The following is a 24,848-nucleotide window of genomic DNA, read 5'->3' on the forward strand; positions in this document are numbered from 1 at the left end:
TATTCCGCAAATTTGTAAACCTCATTAAAACTAATTATTGCGTTAAGTTCTTAATGGCATATTTCCTGATTAAAATATCAATATTTGCTTGAAAGTTTTAATAGTAACTCTGCAGTTGTGACTACAAACTTTTATCACTCTTATGTGTATCCGTAGAAAGTGCCTGTCTTTCTGTGTTTTTATGTGTCAGGGGCATTTCTTTTAAGCCTAACTAGATAGTAGCCAGTACGTGCTTTTGATTATATTTATCACTGAATTGAAATGAATTAGGAATAATTTAGACGATATAGCAATTGTTGTGACATGTCAAAACAAGCATAGTTTATGTGGTGTGTATATTCTACTGTATCTAATGAAAGGTAGTACAAGAGTTAATCAATTATTTAGTACGATATGACCATTATTTCAGAAAATGTATTCTTACGGCTCTTTGGTATCACTTTATTATATTTATAATCAAATTTGCTTTTCAAACATGATTTCGCTCAAACTAAAAAGTCTATACATAAGAATTAAGTGCTATTTTTTAAAATCTAATCGGCTACACCTCGGGTAGCAGTATTTTCCTCGAGATGATATTTTTACTGTTACCCACAAACTCATGTGTTATTCATTTATTAACAAATAAAAACAAACATACTAGCCTCATATGCTATAATGTTAAACTTATTAGAAGTTCAACATGTTAACTGGTAATATTTTTAATTCTCGAAAAATAATTATCTAAAACATATTGAACATGGTAATTTCATCTCTGTTTTGCTCAGTTTTCGTTTTTCTTAAAACTTAGTAAGATAGCTAGCATTTATCTGTGCATGTGCAACAAGAAATTCGTAAGTTCTGAACACGCCTGACAAAATTCACGCCACACGAATGTTGTTATTAAATAATCTGCCACAGATTAACATACTAAGGGTTTCAACAATGGCTTTACATGTATCTGATGTAAATTACTAATGAATGTGATATTTATTTTGGACGTTAGCTCTATGACGCTCTTAAAATCCACATACCTTTTGCTAATACGCCCAGCTATTTTGCACATTTATTCCCTCTTAAAAAGAAAGAACACTTCTCTTTATCTCTTTATGGAACACATAAAAATAATAAAGTATATACATAATGAAGTATATAAGATATGTCATAGAAATATGGAAATTTAATGTACTTTATAGCAGTGCACGCACAAGTAAATAGTTCATTACACTTATAGCACTTAATAATTGATGTTAAGCATTTAACTAAAACGTCAACAAGAAAAAATACAAAGCATTAGGATATAATTTCTGTACTCCTGAAAGCTTGATAATGAATGAAGATTCAGTGGGGATGTTCTCTCCTAGTTTTGCTAAAACAGTATGGGGATAATAGTCATAAACTTTAAATTTCAAGTTATGTTAGTTTGTTCGCAAATCGGTGCACTCTGGTTCTGTATAACAAAGCGGCAATCGATCAGTCAATTTGAGATGTTTTTCAAACATTCTTTACTAGTAGACTAATATTCTCATACCAACTAGTCTTGATGTTTGTTGGGTAATAAGTTCCAATATAACCAATACAGATCGAGTAATTGTTATTTATGAAAGCAACTTCTGGAAATTCTTATGCACACGAAAATAATCATCTGAAAGAAAACTAAACTTAGACGATCATAACTTTAGATGCTTGTAGTTTCTGCCGCCACCGCATCAAAATTATGACTTTATATCTGGTATCTATTATTAGTAAAATATAAAATAATGCTTAATATGTATTATTATGTCATGCTGAAAAGTGAGATACTGTGTTTACATCGTTTGATTAAATCCATATCACCAACATAATGTGTGATATAGCTCTACGTTAACTTTGAATTTTAAGTATATAGTAAATTTGTAAACCTCATTAAAACTAATTGTTGCGTTGAGTTTTTAATGGCATATTTCCTGATTAAGACATCAATATTTGCTCTAAAGTGTTAACAGTGACTCTGCTTTTATGACTACAAACTTCTATCACTCTTATATGTATCCGTTGAACGCCTGACGTCATCTTACGTGTGCCTTGTTCCCGTACTAAAATAAAAACAGTCGAATATTTATTTTAATATCACACTTTTACTCGCGCTACGCATGTTAAAAAATATATAAATTTTCTCACTTCACAAATTTGATATATAGCATTTTCACACAAAACAGACAAATAAAATAATGCTTTATTGGCTATGATATATGTGAATAAATGAGGTCTTTTTGATATTCTATTAATGTTTATGTTCCATTGCTATATTACTCATTTATTCAACTGTATTTTTACACATAAACCAGCCGACTAAAGTTTAATGACATTTAAGAAACCTTTTTATTACTTAAATACTTTAAAATGCAAAATATGACTACAAAAGGCAGTTTGTCTCGGCTGATACAAAAGCATTGTTTTATGATGTCATCCACACACAAGATCAAAAGTTAGCTCAGTCATTTTTTAGAATTATTTTTTGTAATCATTTGACAATGTAAAAAAAAAAAATCTCCTGCCACTCTCCACATTAATAAATCTATTTCAAGAATGTCTAGACTGCAATTAAAGCTATATCTTATCTGTTCGGAATATACTAGCAGTACCTTTCCCTTGTCTATGTTATAAATAATGTTAATCTTAACAGAGCATGACAAGGAAGTGTCCTTGGTCACATGTTGTTTTCGTAGCCTCTCACCACTTAGACAACAAAGAATATGCTTATTAACTTGACGAAATTAGAGTTATAATTATTACAAAAATCCTATTATAATTTGTATGAAAACATCCGTTACAATGCGAAAATATACCGTTAAATTAGGACTGCTACTTATATGTTTGTTGATTTAATAGTGATGTACGGATGATCCGAAACACATGCAAACAGAAATTGAACTTCCCATTTCGCCACAATGAGGTTACCCATTTGTATGCTAATAAAACTTATTTTGGTTGTCTGGACACCAAAATAAGACATTAAGTCGATATAAAACCCAATTTATTAATGAAATTGTCGCTATTTAGTTTTTTTATGAAATTTATTTAATGTAGCTTCAAAAGTAACATATAGTTGGAACGTCCTTTTGGCTTTGAATACTGACGATTTAGATCATTCATACGTAAAGAAAAGAAATTTTTATAAAGACCTTTGCAAAGTTTATGGGAAATGTCAGTCGGACAATAGAGGTGAAAATATCCACGGTAAAAATCAATATAAATATGTCGAATTTTGATGTTTGTAGTACATGCAAAGTGAGTTTGCTCGCTCGCTCCCTCACTTGCACACCCCCGCTCTCACTCGCTAACTATCTCAGCGCGACACAGTAACTTAAATCAAATCTAACTAACCAAATTTAAACTCATGAGAACGAAAAATGATTTTGGTAAAAACAAGGTTCTGGCTATCATTATAAAGCATCTACCATTTATTGCAAGGAATATTGCTTAGGGTATCACTGAACATAAGAATCTAAATAATAGGTACTATAAGAAAAATCTATTTTATTTGTGTGGGTGTTTCCTGTTTCCTTAGTTCTAGTTCAAACAATGTTGGCAAACATATTGCTCGGAGTATTTCTTCATTTAATTATGTTGTAAACCTTTTTCTTCCATTTAATTCCATTGTCTACAAATAATGTATGAAATACAAGGAAGTGCCTGTTATCAAAATGTGTAAAACATATTTCCTTGTTGCGAGATATGACATAAGATTAAATCTTCTTTTGATGATAGAAATAATGTTTACTTTTTGGATTGTACAGGCATACCGTTTCGTAGTATAAGCAACGCAAATTGTATTATAAAGCATTTAAAAAAATCATCTATAATTCTTGTTTAGATAAAAGTAGACCAGAACAACGCTTTCCAAACATTTTAGCTAAGTTGACCTCAATAATCGTATTTAAGCGATATTTGTGAACTTTGTAAAGGAAATGATTTATATCGATAAGAAAGTTTGGTAAGAGGTAGTTATTATTATAACTTTGGTAAAAATGGAAAATATTTGTAATGTTTTGGCAGCTTATGTAACCACATAAGTCATTTGTATAGTCACAGAGTAAACAGTTCTCTTAAATAAATTTTCAATTCTATATTTAGATACGAAAATCATATATAATTACGTAACATTGATGCAATATGGAATCGTACATAATTACGCAAATAAAATGTATCACTTGTATTAACATGCTTTTCAGTAAATAGTGAAATAATATTTCTATATTTTCTCTGTAAATTTATCATAAAGTTTTCACAGTAACCGTGCTATATTTGAATGCTGTTGAAAGACATATAGCGTAAGTAAGCAGACATAGATACATTTCGTCGTAAGTAAAATGTTCTTGTTTAAAATGAACAGAAATATTTGTACATATAAAGTTAAGAGACAAAATAAAAACAAAAACAAAAACAGCAGTACGATTGACTTCATTCGCAGGAAATAAATAGACGAAGATAGAAGAATTGTTTGATCGCATTTAGTATCATTTCAATTCCATTCATGAAAACCAGTTGTTAATTTGTTTCATCCATGGCTACCCCACTCGTTTAAATATTGCATCTGATAATCACTATGTGAAATATATTTTGATCTTACACACCAAGCAATCAAACTTAACATCAAAGCCAAATACATTCACCAGTTTAACATGCTATTTCACTTCTTAGGCTTTCAAGCCTTAAACATATAACTGATTTAACCCTTGGCAGGTTTCTCGTTCCTTCCGTAAAATGACATTTTAATCTAAGTATTTTTTGGTTATTGCTATAAATAAATCATATGATCAGTAACTACATTAGCTTCTTTTCATTGCAAAATGTTAATTTTGAACCATCTTATTAAGCAGTGTGTCATATTGTTTTTTCCCGATGCAGTACATCAAATCACACCAAAAGTGCATTACGTGTTTATGATAGAAAGCCACCAAGAAAAGTGAAGTCCAATACCTTTCAAGGTTTTATCTTGAAGAAATGCCATGGTCACGTTGTGTGTTGCATAAGATGCATGCGTGAAATTGATATCAAAGTGTTTAAGATCGGTTATATACGTGAAGCTGTTGTCAGTTGTAGACTTAGTGGTTTTCACTTCATTTAGGCAAGCCAATACAAGCAAGAAGTATCTGTAAGAAGATACTCGGCCAAAGTCAAACTTGTTAGCTTGCATAGGAACAGAACATTTTATTCGTCCTCAATAGTTTTATTTCAGTTCATGTTTACCCGCAATGTTTTCCCCAATAATTGTCATCTTAGATTTAAACAATATAACTTACATTATTTGATTTTAATCAAAATGGAATTTGATTTGAATAGGAATTTATAATAAAATAAAGATTTAGTAGATACTGTACACTAATTCCACGGAGAATTTTGCAACTGTAAATTAGTCGAAAGTTCGTTTCAATCGTCTTATGCCCCGTTCGAGAAGGGAATATAATGACTAGAACAGCTAAGAAGAGAAACTCAATCGAACGCAAAAGTATCAAAAAGGCAATCTGTCATAATTTATTTCATATATTTATTGAAAAGCTGTTAGAAACATCTAGAAAATATCATTATTGTGTTTTTATATTTATTCTGACTTATATCTTTTCCAACACTTCTTGCCATCGCGCAATCGAACAGACCTCTACCTATAACGGAAACTCTTCTAAAGTATCAATCGAACAGGCTATTAGTGTTAAAATGACAAATAAAAATTCTGCGTATATTCATTTCTTTACTGGTAATTTTAGCGAAAGTCAAGGTGAAATCAGACGGCCTTCGGCTGAAAAAAGAAGAAAAATTGTTTAAATGTTCAATAGAGGCCTCGTGCGAAACACGTAAGATATGGTAATGCATTAGGTACATTTTGCCATATTTTATTCACTAAATTTGCAATATTAATGAAATTGGTTTGTTTTAATTTGTTTGTTAGTTTCGGTTTGGTTAGTTGGGTTTTTGAAAATTTATTTTTTCATCAGATGTTAACCAAAATAAGTAGAAAAAAGGGAACTTCATTACATATTAATATATGTGTTAAAAAAATCTTTTTATTTCGTTAGTCATATATGAACAGAAAATTTATATACAAAGAGTGAAGGTATGAATCTCATAAAATTATCGCCGCGAAAAGCCTACAGTGAATCACATTATTGTTAAGGGGATATTATAAATAATTTAATGTCATTTTCGTTCCATTATACGTATCACATCAGTCTACAACTCGCAGTATCAGCACCATAATTCAAAAAAAAATCTTTTAAGATTTTGTCGTATTTATAGAATGAATTAATGTTTTATTTCTAAATATAATTATATTTAAAGGAAGAAACGTGTCATGAAAATTTACACATACATGTATATTGTTAAAAAACTATCATCCTTTTATATAGAGTATTTAACCTAATTTGCACAGGGTTAATTCTATAAACAATCAGTAGTATTTTCTGCGATTCGTTTATCATTTTCTTGCATGATTTTCATAATCAGTTGTTAAGGAAAGAGTCGTATATTAAATACAATAACATTATAATAATTTAATGCTACGAAAATATGCCTAATATTATATAATTATGGACTTTGTATATATTCGACTGCTATAAAAATCATATTTGTTTTCATATATTATTTATAAAATTGACTTTTCCTTACGAGTTTCGATAATTTTCCTTAGGCAAAATGACATCAAACCGGAATCAGATCCTCATACCCTTGGCTGCTTTACAGAAATATATGATTTAAGCAAAAAGGAGAAAAAACACCTCGGTAAGTAAAAGATATGAAAATATGTTTTAGGAAATGAATGAAATAACTTCGATACTCGCCATTAAAGAAAACAACCCAAAGTGTGTTTATTTAGCTAATTTTTAATTATTTATAGATTATATGATATGATAACACAAATAAGCTTCAACTCTGTTTTAATATTATGACATAAACTCCAAAAGAGATGTCGAAAAACTCTCACATTTCAATTATCATAATGCATTACTGTATAGGAAAGTTAAATCTTACATCTAAGTTTTAAGATCGTAACATTTAGTCTGTCACACATATAAATTATTGACATTTTAGCAGAAACTATTTAGCTTGATTATTACATAGTGTTTTGAACATCACAGTAATGTTTTATAATAAATAAACCGTTTCAACAAATGCATTTGTCTTAGTGATACGGGATCTCAGCTCTATAATTTTAGCTAATACTTGAAGTAACCTTCAACACGAAATGAGGATCACAATAACGTTTCAGGCTTTTATCGTAATTTCTTACTTTTTCGGAAATGAAATCATGTAGTACGAAGCCCTTTTAAGTCACTCATTCTGATTAGGTTTTACGGAAAAACACACACGTTTCATTATAAAACGAATGAAATATTCCTTATTCACCAACAAATTTGAAATTGACGAATACTTTAAACTGTAAATGATTATATTCTATGACATGATGTACATATTATGAATTTCAGTACATGGCAGTAAATACATTTTTAAGAGAAAACATTGTATGACAAAAAAAGAAAATATAGAAACATAATATTATAATTATAAGAAATTTTGATCAATAATTAAGGTCGATCATTGAAAATATCAGTATATTATATACAAAAACAAAGGAAAATTGAAACTAGCGGTGAGAATGAGGATGTAAAGTTTTTCTGTAACAACTTGTAATAAACCGGCAACCTATCTGGACTTACATTATGTCATTTACCTATATAACTCTGTATACTCCCTACTAATATTTATCTGGAAAAAATTCTGTTAATATGTCATGGCTTAAAGACATTTCAATACATTAGGATTATGTTTAAGGTTTCCCACACTTTGTTGACAATATTGGTATCTTGATGAACATTCTAAAATCCTATTTGATGAATCGATCTCTAATTTAGCCATGTCCCCTCAGGGAAAATAAAATCTTGTATTAATGACTTTCCTGAAAAATCTATTCCGGTGGTGTCTAGTGCAATTGGAATCAAGCTCATCAAATAGATAATAAGTGTGCATGTACATCTGTTGTTGTATTTCTTAACAAACGGGGTTATACAGAAAAGAAAACACATACAAGATGTTGTAGCTGCTTAAATTTACATCGATGTATTTTTCATTGTTGAATGTAGTTGTAGAAAACTTAAGGTTATACTTGCACTATTTTTGAATATATTTTAGCATCTAGGTGGGCAAAACGAGCACCTGAATAGAACAATCGACGTTCCGTAAGCTAGTTAAAAAACCGTCCATAAACAAGCTAAATCAAATCGAGCTTCAGACATTATAAATTTTGTACGTTGGAAGTTTTTCTCTCTCTATTCACATTAAATAAAACATGATGAAAGTTTTATTCAAAGATAAATATAATCATGGTGAAAGTTTTTTTTGACATTTCATTTGATGACTTTCTGAATGTTTGTTTCATCCAGTCTAAATAAGGAAAAGGTCTGCAGAAAATAAATCATCTCCTTATCAAAAAACCAGAAACCACATGCCCGAAGCTAAAATGATGTGATAGTGGCTTTTGTAATTATTAAAAGCAGTAGTTCTCTAATAATCTTTTTTGCGGTTGTTGTTTTTTATAGTTAATATATTTTGTAAATATCTCTATGATAATTATCTGTATCTTATTCGGTTGCGTATTCGTGTTTGTACAAGTTCGGAGAAACAACTTTAAACAAGACACAAAGCCCTAACCCAAGCAATTTGTCCAGGACATTTCCGCGTGGCATGGTCGTTTTTTGTATCGGTTATTTATTCTGTTTGTAAAAAAGTGTATACATTTCCATAAAAACATCAATTTCTCGAGCCGACCGTTAAAACATCATTTGTCTGATTCTGGTGCGGTCTCGTTTTGTTTGTATTAGTTTGGATGGGACTTCTTTGCACGTTATGAGGAGTAATGCCCTCTGTCAGGCAATATGTCCGGGAGATTTCCGCGTGGCATGGTCGTATTTTTTTATGGGCGATTTGTTAATGATATTATTTTCGAAAAAATAAACCCCACATGTTTTAGCTAATTGTTTATATTCCATTTGTCTAAATCCGTGCAGATTCGTTTTGGTACGAGTTTGGAGGGTAATCTTTGCACAATATAAGACCCAAAACCCTAAACCAAGCATTATATTGCGGAGAATTCCCCATGGCATGGTGGTGTTTTTTGACCGGGGTTTCCCCCCTGTTTTTTTTTTATAAATTGAAGAAATTGTCGTGACAAATACCATTTTTTCTGAGCCTATGGTTTAAACACTATTTTTCTGATTCCGTTGCAGGTCAGATTTTATATAAGTTTGGAGTGTTTTCTTTACACAACATGGGGACCAAAGCCATAACCGAAGCAATATGTCCGGGAGATTTCCGCGTGGCTTGCTCGTTTAGGGACCGGCGATTTTCTTTTTATTCTATGTTAACTGTTCCGTGAAGTAGCAAATTTTCCATGCTCTATTTTTGAAGCGTAAATATGAATGTGAGCAGTGTATATTGACAATTATTTTTCAGTATTACACGTCTGCAGATCTTCTTTTGCACTGATTTCTATCATAAAATATTATAAACAATTGCTAAAGGACAAATTCCTTCACTTTTTTGACACATTAAATTTGCTTTTGAAGAAAAAACCAACATTTAATTGAAAATTGCAGGTAGATCACGATAATGCTTTTAAAACGTCACGTCTGTTGTATCAAATTATTTCAAATATTGATAAAATGTGTACTTTTTCTGTTAAGCTATTAGTCTAATATAAAATAGGGAAACAAAAGTCCAAAATTGAAAATGTTGCTGGCTCAGCCATATTTTAAATTATAGCTTTTACCATTTGCATGTCTTTAAATGGTATTTGATTTATTAATATAAATTAATGAATAAGTGCTTGAATTTTTCAAGTATGTTTTTGATGGGGTATTTAACTTTCCTACGATATTGTAGAAATATTCTGAAATACCATGACGTAAAAAGCCACCAATAACACAAGGGAACTAAGAAACACTGATACACCAATTGATCATAATGCATTAAGAATGATGTGTTTTCGATTGAACGTCTTGATAACGCATCCTAAATGCGTCAACATGTGGCACAGACGACCATAATAACCAAGCTTTAAACGATTCTCAGCTATCAAGAACCTCAGTTTGTTCTAGACTGTAAAATTAATGTGACCTTATTATGTTCTAATCAAGATTTTTATTTGTTTAAGTCTACTGAAAACAAAACATCAAAGTCAGTCCAGAAAATAATACGTGATTATTCAGAAATAGTATAGATATTTCACATGAAAGATATACATTTCAGGGAAAACCTGTGCAAGAATTAGTAGCTGATAAGTTTGAACTATCATCGTGACATGAATGAGAATGGCGTATAGTATTTCCTTATCTTTTACCAACAAATTGTGCTTTATTTTTTTGTAATATTTGGTTTCAAATTGGTAATAGAAGCAATATTTAAGGTCAATGAATAGCACGTTATTAATTGTATTATATATTGTGAAAGGCGATAATTTAACGATTTAATGCTTCAGAACTTTTTTTCAATAATCGTAAAATTGAATTATTGATTGAATCGGAATTGAGTAAAGTTTACTTGTTCTTCACGAATTGTTGTATATGTTAAAATGATTATAGTCTGTCCCATCAAATTTGAACATTCCATTTTTTATTTAATATAATATTAAAATCATTTAAATTAATGTCATGTTAACCCTGATTAATAACTCTAGGCATGTTTTTCATTTTGTTAATAAAGTCAGTAATATGGTCAAAATGTTAAAATTATATTTTTTTCACGTTGACTTACGTGGTAACCTGACGTGACGTCCATTTCAAAATGGCGGCGCCCATATAGACGTCATGTAGGATTAGTCTCACAATTAGCGGGAAATGTAGTCGGTAATTATAAAAAAAAATATTATTATTATTTACTTATTGATCAATAGCTTATTGTACCATTAAAATGAAAAATGACAACAAAGTTGGTGTCAAATAGGCAATTTTACTAGCAAACCATTATCTAAAATAATCAAAATTATTTGAAGTGAAAATATCAGTAACCGCTTTATAAATTCTAACACACAAAGATTTAATTAATTACCATGATATACAGTCGTATTATATATTTTTAAAGAGAAAAAGAACAATGAAGTGATTTGATTAGATTGCTTTTCAATCAAGCGCGTATCTTGAATACAGCAACGCGTCCTAGAGGAGCGGGAACGCTAGTCAGAAGACTTAAAATGGTACTTCAATAATTAATGTTTAATTTACATAATTCTGTAGTTGTCTAAACTCTGTCCATAAGTGTGTATCACGTCTATTCAAAAATAATTAAATTGACCAGGTTCGATGGGATACAAAAATATGTTACCCTTCTTATTTCGGGTGCGATGTTCGTGCGCTAAAACTTTCCTTAGGTTTCAACTTTCACAAGAAATAATATCATGCTTTCTAGTTTAAGCAATTAAACGTAGCCTATGCACTTTAAGCTCGTAAATACAGATTCAATTTTCTGTCTCACAATTCAACAAAATGTCCAAAAATACCGGCAGTGATTTGATATTATTAAGAATAAGTTTGATTTGGAGTGTTCAATAAGCGACAATAAGTGTTTTTTGTAGACTCAAAGTGTTATATGTCGTATAATTATTATGCTAATACGAAGAGGAGATCGAGTCAAAGAGAAACGACGTTCTCAATAATTTTAGCCTTCCTAACATTTGAAAATATTCAGTGAAAAAACCATATATCTAGTATATTTTTCGCGGGAGAAAAAATACGCGTATTATAATTTGTAGCTAAAAGAGTAGGATTTACAGAAGTCTTGCATAACGAGATAATATGTACACATGATGTAGGGAAATTATTTCTGAGAAATATATAAAATAGTTTAAAAACATATATGTAATTAATGGAAGACGCATTGTACATACTGTTGTCAGGAATCCATTTTCAAGAGTTATATGCATTGTGATGTTGACAACTTAAATTGATGGGCTGTTCTTGAATTATGGGTTTGGGACATGCTGAATTATGATGTTTTTCATTTACATATTTCATTTGCTAACCCAGATAACTCCATAAATTGAACAATGTTTTAAGTGTAGGAGTCATGTCATTCAGGAGTTTAAAGTAAAAAAATGGTGTCTACGGAACTGGATAGAAACTGATAACAAATGCGAATTTGTCGTGACATTTATAAAGATCTATTTCGAAATTCATAGGGATTCTATTCAGCTTAAAAGTAAGTGCAATTTCTAAATCTACTCCATGTGACTCGGTGTTCTTGTTGCTTATTTTTCATTTTTAAAGTTTTCCATCATGCATTGCAACTAAACTGTTACATCTTGTAGATTCAGCTTTGTAAAATAATCATGAAACAACCCCCAGAACCTCAAGTATATTTTAGAAACATGACACGTGCTTTCTCCCGTTCATCTTCAAATGAAGAGTACTTCGACAATGGCTACGGAAAATAAACAACAGAGATTTACCATAGAGAAATCAAAATTTGCTTTCACAAGAAAAGTAGACACTTTAGAGTAAAATCCTGAAAAATCTCGAGGGTCACTTTTTTAGTTTACAAAAATGATTAAATTTGTATTCAACCCCGTTTTGTTAATTCAAACCAGGCAATAGTTCAATTCCATTTTTAATGGGACAGACTATGATAAACCAGTGTGTTCTCTTAACCGTATCAAACACGGAGGTATAACACGTAAACCATTCAACTTATGTTCCTGTTAAACAACCTATGTTACACAGGTTTGTTAAATATATTATCGTGTTTATAGGGTATAAATTCAGGAAGTTTTAAGAAATAATTTTTATTTATTCTGTTTGTAGGTGAGAATATTTATTACTTTATATGCAAAACTAATTCAAGCTTAAGTATGTGATATAAAGTTACAATGTATGACATATGTATTTATATACACAATTTATGACGGGTCGCTTATGCTTTTTTTTCATTTTACTTCCTTATTAGTTTACGTCAACAATGTCATTTAAAAATGTCAAAATAAAAAGTGAAATCATGTAAGATTAATTACATACACCCTTAATTAATATTATACAATGAATAAAGAAATGGTTTTATAGTCAATGGGTTGAAAAAAATTGTTTTAATAAACTTAAGTTTATCGAGCATGCCATTTTAGAAATTTATTTTGTTTATTTTGAATTAATACCCATTCCCGTAACGTAACCATGGTAAAAATGTCCTTTGTTAAACTATATGAAGTTGTAAAGACAAAGTGAATATTGTTTTATATGTAATATTAGATACTTAATTATAAATGGACTAATAATTAAAAGCAACTTATTACATAAAATATGTTATGTTTCTTTTTGTTTATTCATATTCAAACATAATGAGGCGTTTGTCTTGAATCCATAACTTGCATACACTAATATAACAGTAAAATGAATATTATTTCTTTATGTTCAGTAATAATAAACAAAACATGGTATTAAAACATAAAACTGTTTCATTGACTCTTTAGAATTGAACACATTTTGTATTTGTTTGTATTTTTAAAAATATCCCTGTTAAATAGTAACAATCATACATTTTTAAATTTGAATTTCAAAATATCAAAATTGCGTGCAAGTGGCTAGCCAAATCAGTAAAAATGTTCAGCATAATTATATAAATCGAAAGAAGTTCTATTATAATTGAAGAAAAAATATTCATTATTATTATCTATTTTGTGTTTTCTCTGTCATCACAAATGTTTATACTACATGACTCATTATGTACACATTTAGATGGCTCTCCATATTAATTCAATTAACTTCAAAGTGTTAGCAATACAGCTAGTTGTTGAATAGCATCGACTACACGCATTTATATGCTTGACAGACCATTTAGTAAATGTGAGTTAATTTTGCATGTAACATTGCAGAAGATATTTTTGAAAGTGATCTTCCAAGCAAGCAAACAAATTTTAAAATTATTACACTCATTTATAATGTAGGAAAAATCACGATAATTATGTACTTTTATGAACTTGGAAATGAAGGCAAATATCCAAGTGAATAAGACTTCAATGTATAAGAATAGGAATCATTACTTGAACAATCAAACTAGTTTTGAATGACGATATTAGTTATCAGTATTGTTCTACTTTATAAGCGCAATAGTCTTCATGACATAATGTATCATCCTTAAGCAATTTGTTTGGTCAAAACCTACATAAAAATGTGACAATTTCATGTACAAAGAAGAATGTTTAATTTCAATTACATACATTTCATCATTCGGATTTGTGGAAATATCATTTGAGGTATGAATGTAGAAACACATGTTCTCTATAATTTATTTCTTAATACAAATAAAGCATTTGTGAAACAAGATGAACATTGCATGAGCCGCATTTACTGAACTTTGCAAAGCAAATAAATGCACATTTATTTAAATTTCACCATGATCACTTTTGAATCCATAGTGTCGTTTTTTAAGAAATCAAATTAAAAGGTGAGTTACAATAAATCAAATACGATGTTTAGTATCATTTTAATTGTTTTTAATAGCAAACTAAATGATTAAGAATACCAATTATCTACTTCAGAAAAAAATGGTCATCAACGTAGAAAATCGACATCGAACGTTCGTGTTTGCCATAAGTGCTACAGCTCTCGTCGGCATTGTGTTTGGGGGTAAGTTTGTAGGTTAGTAAATGAGACACAAACATCTTGATAATATACAATCCTGCTAAAAAGTCAAAATCTGTGGACATATAACATAAAGTCTGTAAAATTAGTTACCGATATTTTCTCCGCTCTTAGAATTTAATGTGACATTATTTAATGACTAACACCATCTTCATAGTTTACACAGTTAACGAAAACGTCTGATGAATGTTTAAAAATTAAAGCATTCTATTGCTCATCATTATTTAAAATTAAGAAATTGACACAGTATGAAATAAAGAACACCAAATAAATATCTGATTACGAAACGAAAAAATTATGCTATCTAAAAATTCAAAATATTTGCCTACATTTTGTGGTAACCATTTTTTTCTAAATTGAAAGAATATTGATTGAAATATAATTATTTTTGTTTATCTTAGGACTCTGTACATAAAATAGAATGAGAGACTTAGTTGAAATCCGTAATTGCTATTTTTTTAAAATTGTTTTCTAAGTTTTTAAATCTTACTTTACTGTATAATGTATCAGATGTAAAACCAGTTCTACAGATTTCACAGACGGAAGTGTGGGAATTTGGTAACGTGACGTTGAGATGTTCTTGTCCAAAGTACAGTACATTTGGTATAGCGACCTTTTACAGGGGCAATCCTTTATACGAGTATAAATACACGTATCTTGACATGATTTTGTTTTCTAACAAAACATGTGCGATAAGTCAGACACATAGCTTTCTTGAAGATTTTAAGTGTCTTGATAATATTACTTTTGAAATCACGATAAGTCTACGACGACAAGAAAACTGGACATGCAGCTGTGGACTTGATGTTAATACAAAAAGTGATCCAGCAGTTATTTATGTGAATGGTGAGATGATTCTAGTTTCATTTTAAATTAAGTTTGAAATTAAAGTTCATCATAGCTATGACCAATTAGTGCAATGTATAAGAGATATTTGTATAGGAATATTTTGTCCGTAAATTCGTATTCTATTTTGACAAGTTTATTTTTGTTTGTGAATATCTTTTATTTAATTGCTTTTATTAAAATTTATTTTTTTATATTGAAAGGTACTTCTTAGACTTTTATTAGCAAACGATGCAAATGAATTTAACAATTATACCAAAATAGCGCGTTGCTTGATCTGATGTTATAAGTACATTGATTGTTTCCATGTTTTTAATATTTATGTGCTTAGACGAAAAATATGAATTTTTTTAATTTACCGATATATATTAAACGTCGCTGACGCTTCAACGTAGCTGTTGAATGTTTGTCAGTTAATGTTTACAAACAACGATGGGTTCTCAAGATATGATTATTCGCTCAAATGTTAGATATTTTATAGAAAAATTTACCACAATTTAAAAAGATACCAATGTGGATCAACATTTAAAGTATTCACATTTTACAAATTAGCCTATTAAACTGTCATATATTAAAAAGTCAGTTATCGATTTTTGAGATATATAGATAAATATTTAAAGTAAATGTTAGTCAGTGGACAGTATAACGTCAGACTATACTGATTTGCCGGCTGGACTGGTGCTTGATTGACAGGTAAATTGTTTCGAAAAGAGTAGAGTAATCCTGAAAGTCATTTTGTTCCATCAAGTACGGATTGTTACATCATTTGAAAGAAATGATGCCAACTGAAAAAAAGGCATGATGTCATAACAAAAAAATATGACAATGCTTATTATGTTTTTTGATAAATGACATTCTCTAAGATATTTATATTCATATTAATTTACATTGTACAATAAGTGATACATTCCTTTTTACATTTACTGTTCAGTTACTTAGATAATATGGTATTAAATGTTAGCAAATATGACCTTCATTTTCTTTCAAATCTAAATATTTATGTTAACAGTTTCAGTTATGTTTAAGAACATAAAGATGCAAAGTAAAAAAACAAACGATTTATTAATAAAAGTGAACACATGTTGTAAATTGTACTGGTATAAAACTGTATTTTAGGCTTACTACTACACTATAATCTCACTAATGATAAGTACAAACTTTTAAGAAAAATTATATATAAAATTCTCGTAATATCGATTCTTATATACTGATACAATTTGTATTGCTATCACTGTCTTAATGTACCAAATATTGCTTCTCAGTTCCCGTTGAAAACATAAATCTGAAGATGGACACTTATAATATAGCTGAGGATATAACAATACAAATACTTAATAGTTCCAATATTACTCTGGAGTGTTCATCGTGTGCAAGACCTGAACCAAACATAACATGGAACATACCAGCATACAGCACTGAAATTATTTTAAACTCGACCACTTCCATAAATGGTCTTTTCTGTTCACATTCAATGTTGTATTATAAGCCAACATTAGAAAGTCAGGATCAGCAAATATATTGCACAGCCAGTAACAAAAATAACGAGCAGCATATTTCCCCGAGAATTACCACCGATGTTTTATGTAAGTTTTTTTATACTCAATAGCGTTTTATTTGAAACGATCATAATATGGAATGACCAAACAACTGAATGTATTAAAAACGTTTAACATAGTGTATCTGATCACCTTGATAAAACTGTTATTCGTCTAGATTCTATATTAAAACGTAAATTCTTACTTGTCGTCAACCACACTGACTTTTGAAAAAGTACCTATTGTACACTAAGATATGCTAGATAGATTGAAATATACAGGGATAAATCTTAAGTAAATAAAAAACATACAAGCAAAAACATCAGCAGTCTGATCATAATTGCATGTTTTGAATGTTCAAAATTTTAAACGGAAGTGCTTATTACGTTTTTACCGGACAAATAAGAACAAATATTTCATTGTCATATCTGTTTATTAAGTCGACATGACTTGATGGAATAGTACAGTTTACATGAATGTTCAGAACAACATACATTTGTATTCCACTTCCTTCTTTAAACTGTTTCATCTGTTTTTAAAACGATAACAATGGCTTTTTTTTCAGATCCAGCTGTTGTTAATCCTATACACGATATAAGCATTGCCGAAGGATCGCAACTTGAAACGTTTTGTCCCGTAATAAATGGAAATCCTTCCGACTCAACAGTTTTATGGTCCAGGCTAAATGACGAACATCGATGGAACAGTAGATTGTTGTTAATCAAGAATGTTTCTAGAACAGACGATACCGACTACACTTGTAGTGTTATAACACACATGTTTCCTACGATTGGTAGTTCTTTAAAAGTTGAAAGCAAAACCTCATTTCACCTGAACGTTTTCTGTAAGATATCGTTTTCACATCTTTATGATTATACAATAAGTTGTTTGTAATGAAACACAGTTCAAGTTCGATTTTCGCTGCAATTAACTCATTATTGATAGAGTTATGCACCCATTATAATAGAATTTTATGTAAAGTTATTGATTCCCAAAGGAAAACTTTTGAATTTAATGGTGTTTATAAGCCTGTTAGTATGTTATGTCGAAACACCGGTCAAGTTCGATTTTTGTTGCAATTATTTTTATAATTATTTTTATAATTAATAGAGCAAATGCAGCATTTAACCAAAGTTTCTGTTAAATATCTTTATTATAATATCGTCAATATTATATATTTAATCTTTTATTTTACTTACAGTCTCGTCAGAGATAAAAACGTTTTCAGTGTCAAAAATAAATATTTTTAAGAGAACTTTTGTGATAAACGAACGGGAAAATGCATCTTTTGAGTGCATTGCTGAAGCTAATCCGCCGTCGGACTTGACTATTGAGAATCAAAGGGGTGATATCATTTTAATGGTACCAAAATCAAATATTGCTCGCAATACCTTGCATAATGCGTCATATGTAGATGCCGGGGAATATATTTGTACCGGGTGGAACAACTACACACGAGGCTTACCAACAAAGTCGATGCTGACTCTTATCGTAAGAAGTATGATGTCAAACGAAATTTATTCAAAATATTTATGTTAAATGACATGACAAGCATTTATAGCTCATTAAGTTTTATTAATTCTTATTTTAACTTTAACACAATGTATTATGTATTAAAACGATAAAAATGGAAGCTATTTCGAAAATCTTTATCTTAAGCTTGTACGTTTTAGTCGTATGTATAAAAGACATCTATTAAGTGAAATGGGACTAACAAATTTGTCATTGATTTCTCAGCTAAACCCAAACCGTCTTCTGGCGACACAAGTGTTACGAAGGTGGCAACAGATATGCACGTAGATGTTACATTAATATTTACAACTTGGAATTATCTTGATAATCCAAATAAAACAGTGTTTAACTGGTTTAAAGGCAATATATCTTTATCTGATGATGACAGTAAATACACAGTACATTCAAATGAACTACAAACAAATCTTACAATAAGAAACACAACGAAACAAGATTTAGAGATTTATAAAGTAAATGTCCAAAACTCATTTGGAATTTATAGTCACTATTATGAATTGAAATCCAAAGGTAAAGTACATTTTTATCATTGATTGATATCTTAAGAATAATGATTTATCAGTAATGAAATGACAACATTTAAATTAATCCTTTAAGAATTGATTTTAATTCATAAATAGTTTATATATATATATCTGTAGGAAAACAATAAATTCAAGTTCTTTGAATATTATGTTTATTGCTGAATTTAGTCGTACAAAACGCACACATCAGTAAAGATTATACATAATTCTTGTTACGTGAATAATTATTATATAATTACTTATTTTTTCAAGTTTTATAAGCACTTTTTGTACAGATAAGCCTGACCCACCGATTGACTTTAAAGTCCTTAACGACTCAATAACAGCCACGTCGGTCACATTAGCATGGGGCCCTGGTTTTAATGGAGGAGCCACACAAGCATTTGTGATTATGTTCAGAATGAAGCACACAAATATATGGCGTAACAAATCTGTCGAAGACAATGGTGCAAAACAAATGAATTATACCTTACATGATCTGAACAGCTCGCAAGAATATGAAATTGAGATGTTTGCGGAGAACATAAACGGAGATTCAACCGGTACAGAACGTATCCTGTTTAAAACTAAAGGTAAATGAGTTATATATTAATTAGAAAATAACAGTAAATGTTGTCTTTAAAATTTAATTTTACTGACACGCGTTTGTTCACATAGGCATGCACACACACGCATATGAACACGTATACATACACGTATGCAAGCACACAGGCGTTCGCACGCATGTACGGCCACCACTCGAATTCGCTTACACATGAAATTATTACGGAAAAAACCTTGAAGTGTCCAGGAATACTAGGGGTGTTGACCTTTACTTTTCAGTACCGCCTATGAACCGAGTATGCAACATTTTATATTTGGCGTTTTGGACGTACCATTGGATTCCGTATTTCTTTTTTTTGTTCGGACGAAGTCCGTCTGTTATCAATTTGACTTCTTGTAAAGATAACAGGGAAGGACTGAATAAAAGAAGAATTTTCATTGGTCATTTTAAAATTACAAAAGGATATCGGTGAATCTTATTGGTCATTCTAAAATAAAGTGAAAGGGACAGTTCTAACCATTCTAAAATGAGGTGTGAGGGGTAGTTCTTAAAGTTCCTAGATGAAATTTTAATGATAGCTCTATGATAAGGGATAGTTTTGCCACAATCAAATAAAATGCAGAAGATGGTTCTAAAATAAAATGCAGGAATGAGGATATATTTTAAATTTTTATGTTAATTTGTTAATGATTACAAAATTTATAAAGTCAAACGTAAAACAAGTAAAAGGGACACCTTAAATAGAAGTTGTTATTCTTTGACAAATCATCAATATTAGTATTCTATAATTTAATTCCAATGTTTACAAAATTGATATTTTCTTTACAGCTACTAGAAATAATTGTCATGTCATTGTTTTGCAAGCGTTGCTGGCATTTCTTTTTGTATTGAAAACTTAGAAATAACATAATTTTCATGTTAAACAGAATTTCTTCGGTAGAGTATCGTTTTAAAAGGTATTCTTGTTATATATATTTATATAAAATAATCATCTTACCAATCATCATTTTTGTAATGCATGTAGTACAAACAATTTAAAAAAAAATATTTTAAGAAACAGTAATATTCTAATATTATGATTAGGCTCTTCTTTTTAAGGAATTGTTAATCTTTGATTTCAGCCGCACTTACAAGTCAAGTTAAACCGCAGTTGGATGACAGTAGTGGTATATTAGCAGGAAGTGTATCCTCTGTTATTCTCGTTGCTGTAATAGTTGGTTTTGTTTTCTTCTTTCACAAAAGGTAAAAGTTTATGTTTATTTATCAATGTTTTTGACAAGTCTGCAAAACTGCTGATGCAAAAGAAGCAGTTTTTAAAATATAAATATAGTACAAGTGGTTTTATGATGGTTTTGTTTAATGTCTGACTTAAATAGAAAATGTTGTCAATAACATATCTTAGTATTGATGAGGTTGTAAATATTTCCGTTTGATTATGAGCTGTATTAGGTCAATTAGTGAAAGGTTTAGGTAATCGATATACTCACCACAAGAAATGTGGCCAATACTTCCTAAAAAAAACCCATCAAAACAAAACAAAACACATTATTATTAGCATACACAAGTTTGAGTTAGAATAACAGAGGAGGTCGAACATAAACACTAACAAATGGTTCAAGAAGTCTAAGTTACATGACTATGCGGTTGCTTGTATTGAGTATACATATCAATCTTAAAAATTATCGTTTGTTTTTACTGTTTATTGTTGCATTGAAAAAAATTAATGCAAGCTGATTGACACACTGGGTTGACCTTGAAGAGTAAAATAAGAACACAAAAATAACATTTTTTGGTGATGTGTAAATGGACAATTTCAAGCGTAATGGCGTGCATTTCTACTTTATTTTACCGTGTGCTCGTTAAAAATATTAAGATTTTAATCTCACTCATTTTGGATATGATTCCTTCATAATACTTAGCTACTTTTCACAGTAACTTGTTCATATAGGAAACTACCGGCCTCTCGTCAGCTTGCTTTCATGAAATGTTGAGGAAAGGTATATTAAGATGTTTTTACTTGCTGTTTTAATTTCGATATCTTTAAATTAATTATGTATGTTTCATATCATTTCAGGAACTGGAGGTGTTCCCGCTTCAAATGTCTTAAATCAGGTAATTAACTTAAGTAAATTTTAGTTACCTGTATAATCAACATCTTCCTGTTTTTTCAACTGATGACATGCTTGCAATTACTGTTAAAATTGTCTTTTTTTATTGTGACTATTGTTATTGTAAAACCCACATGAAAAGTTTCTATTTATCATTATAGACCTGCATTTGTTAATAATAATCCAATTTTTCTTAAATTATTAGCTATTTACTAGCTTCGCTTATTTTTGTTCCTTCCTTAAATGTTTATTTAAACATTTGCAATATTTATTTAAACAATGATTTTTGCATTTTATCGATTTTGTAGATATCATCGAGAGCCCAGTCGCACCCGAGTATATAGATTTGGACGAGAGCAGGCGAGAAATAAATATTTATAATAATTTTGATGTACCATCTGTGAGCACATATGAACAGCTGGATACTGCAGCACAAGGATCAACTACATACACGGAGTTAAAAGATAGAATGACACTCAATACTGAAACTTCTGACTACGTAAACGTTAGAATATAAGACATTAATTAATAACGATTAATGAAAAGTCACAAAAAACATCATATGTTTTCACATGAAACATCATTTAACGATTGCAAAATCGAATTCAGGATGACGGAAATATGACATCATTAAAATGCTAAATAACTAGTAGATATGGTAATCAAGCTTATATACAAGGGATTTAATTTATTTTTGATAATTTTACATCTATTCATAAGGAAGATAAAGGTATCTGAATATTGTTACAGACAATAAATAATTTAATTTATTTACAGATGTGTTAACATTCAGGAAGAGACTAGGAATTTCGGAAAACTTGGAACTTTTGAAAGGCTGTCTTACGAACGCTGGGTTGTTTACTTATCTTTGATGGCTGATGGCTGTCATTTCTTTTACACATTGCATTACAGTTATTGCTCGTAGGATACTTAAACTTTCCCGGATGCCATCAACAGAGCAGTTTTGTATGTAGAAGGAAGTGTCATTTTCAGAAGTTTTTTTTTTAAATTACGTTCAATGTTTGAAATGAAAGTTATTTATAAATATCAGCTTTGATTTGTTCTAAACAGCACTGATGATGTTTGAATTGTAAGCAAATTAAAATCGTGGTACCACATGTGGAAAATCTTTAAATAGTTGTCTCTTCATTGAAAAGTGTGAAATTATATTTTGATAATTTTCACTTTGAAATTATCAAAATTAACATATTTTTACGGATAAATCAGTAATCTTTTCAAAAGCATTAAATAAATTGTCTTATTGATTGCATAAAATTGTAGTCACACTCGTATATATTGCATTAAATTGAAGACAAACTGTTGTTTATTTTATAAAGTCGTATTCAATCCATTGTTGATTGTATAGAATTGTAGTTGCATGTTGGTGATTGTATAATAAACGTTGTATTCGAAATCTCGTTGATTGGTCTAAGTTGTATTCACACTCTTGTTGATTGTGTAAAGTTTTATTCACACTCACGTTGAATGTATAAAGTGTCAATCGCACCCTGTTTATAACTGAATTTAATCATTTTAATGACAGTTAATTTCAAGAACAAAATTTCTTAATTTGAGAAACGCATATATATATAACAGTTAAGCTTTTTCAAATATTTTACTGAATTTATTTTTCTACATTATATATAGAATTGGCACAAGTGTGCACTAACGAAACACCCGTCTAGAACCATTCCAATCTGTTTATATTACAAATTGTTCTGCTTGTACAAATTAGAGACAGATGTCAGATGTATCCGAAGGTGCCTCATATGTATCCTGTACTTCCACAAACATGAAATGTTATCTTCATTCGCTGAAATAAAATATTATAAACTGCTGTAAGAACTTTACAAAAAATTTAAATAAACAGACAACACAATTACCAGGTTGTAGGTTTTGTTGTGAAACTTTTATAAACGTTTCCTTAAATATAAATATACGTTGTATAAGAGCTTCGAGTGCATTGATATAGAATAATGCACGTCTTCCTATTTCATTTCTATTAAAATCTTCGAAAATGTTTTAAATAAATTTGTTTCACATTTGATAGTGACAAACATTACAAATGATAAAGTAATAAAGTAAATTTTGATTACGATAGGGTATAAAGTCGGGCACTTTCATTGCTTTAATTCGACTCTTTATCGAAATTAATTGTTTTGTACAGAGTATTAAATAATGCATAAAAATCATTATTCAGTATCAAACATCGACATCTAAATTTTTCAAAACACTAGGTACATGTTCATACATGTAACAACTCGAATAGAGTCGACATTGATTGTACGTTGAGAAATGATTTGACGGAAAAATCTGTCTCTTCTAGCAAACTCAATTCCAAAATAAGCAGTGTTTTAAAGTTAAATTGATGCAACATTGTAAGGTCTGAATTGAAAAATACATCCTCATTTTATCTAGAATTAAGTCCTTGTTAGTTTCGATTTGCATATCGTAAATTTATCAAAAGTGCTTTTTGGCAACATTTTACGAGAGGTTACTGTTTTCCTTCATGATGCACATTGTTACAATTCCATTTACATTTGTAACGTATAGTAACAACAAAAGAAACAACAACAACAACAAAAAACAACAATATACAAACAACAACAAGAACATAAACCAACAATATACAAATAAAAACAACAACAACAATAATAACAACAACAACAACAACAACAACAACAACAGCAGCAAAAAGACAAATTTTCATCTCTGTTTTCCTCAGTTTTCGTTCTTCTTAAAACTTAGTAAGATTTATCTGTGCAGGTGCAATAAGAAATTCGTTCTGAACACGTCTGACAAAATTCACGCCACACGAATGTTGTTATTAAATAATTGCCTCAGATTAATATACTAAGGGTTTCAACCAATGGCTTTACATGTATCTGAATGTAAATTAACTAATGAATGTGACATTTATATTGGAACGTCAGCACTTGAAAGCTCTTAAAATTCCACATACCTTTTGCACATAATACGTCCCAGCCTATTTGCACATCTATACCCTCTATAAAAGAAGGAACACTTCTCTTTATCTCTTTATGGAACGAATAAAAATAATAGAGTATAAACATGATGAGGTATATTAGTCTATCAGGTATGTCAAAGAAATGTGGAAATTTAAT

At 29.8% G+C, this 24,848-nt stretch overlaps 1 protein-coding gene across 1 annotated transcript; it reads left to right on the forward strand.

Moving 5' to 3' along the window:
• Positions 1–14,539: 14,539 nt before the first annotated feature.
• On the forward strand, positions 14,540–23,135 carry LOC132753718 (nephrin-like). The gene is made up of 10 exons (XM_060744213.1): positions 14,540–14,621; positions 15,147–15,482; positions 16,745–17,065; positions 17,583–17,861; positions 18,219–18,515; positions 18,755–19,057; positions 19,347–19,643; positions 20,737–20,857; positions 21,690–21,727; positions 22,032–23,135. Exons 1-10 carry the CDS (start codon positions 14,540–14,542, stop codon positions 22,238–22,240), a joined length of 2,283 nt encoding a protein of 760 aa, XP_060600196.1. The 3' UTR covers positions 22,241–23,135.
• The last annotated feature ends 1,713 nt before the right edge of the window (positions 23,136–24,848 follow it).

Source organism: Ruditapes philippinarum, unplaced genomic scaffold, assembly GCF_026571515.1.
Source record: "Ruditapes philippinarum isolate M1 unplaced genomic scaffold, ASM2657151v2 ctg4170_1_1_1_1, whole genome shotgun sequence".
Classification (NCBI taxonomy): domain Eukaryota; kingdom Metazoa; phylum Mollusca; class Bivalvia; order Venerida; family Veneridae; genus Ruditapes; species Ruditapes philippinarum.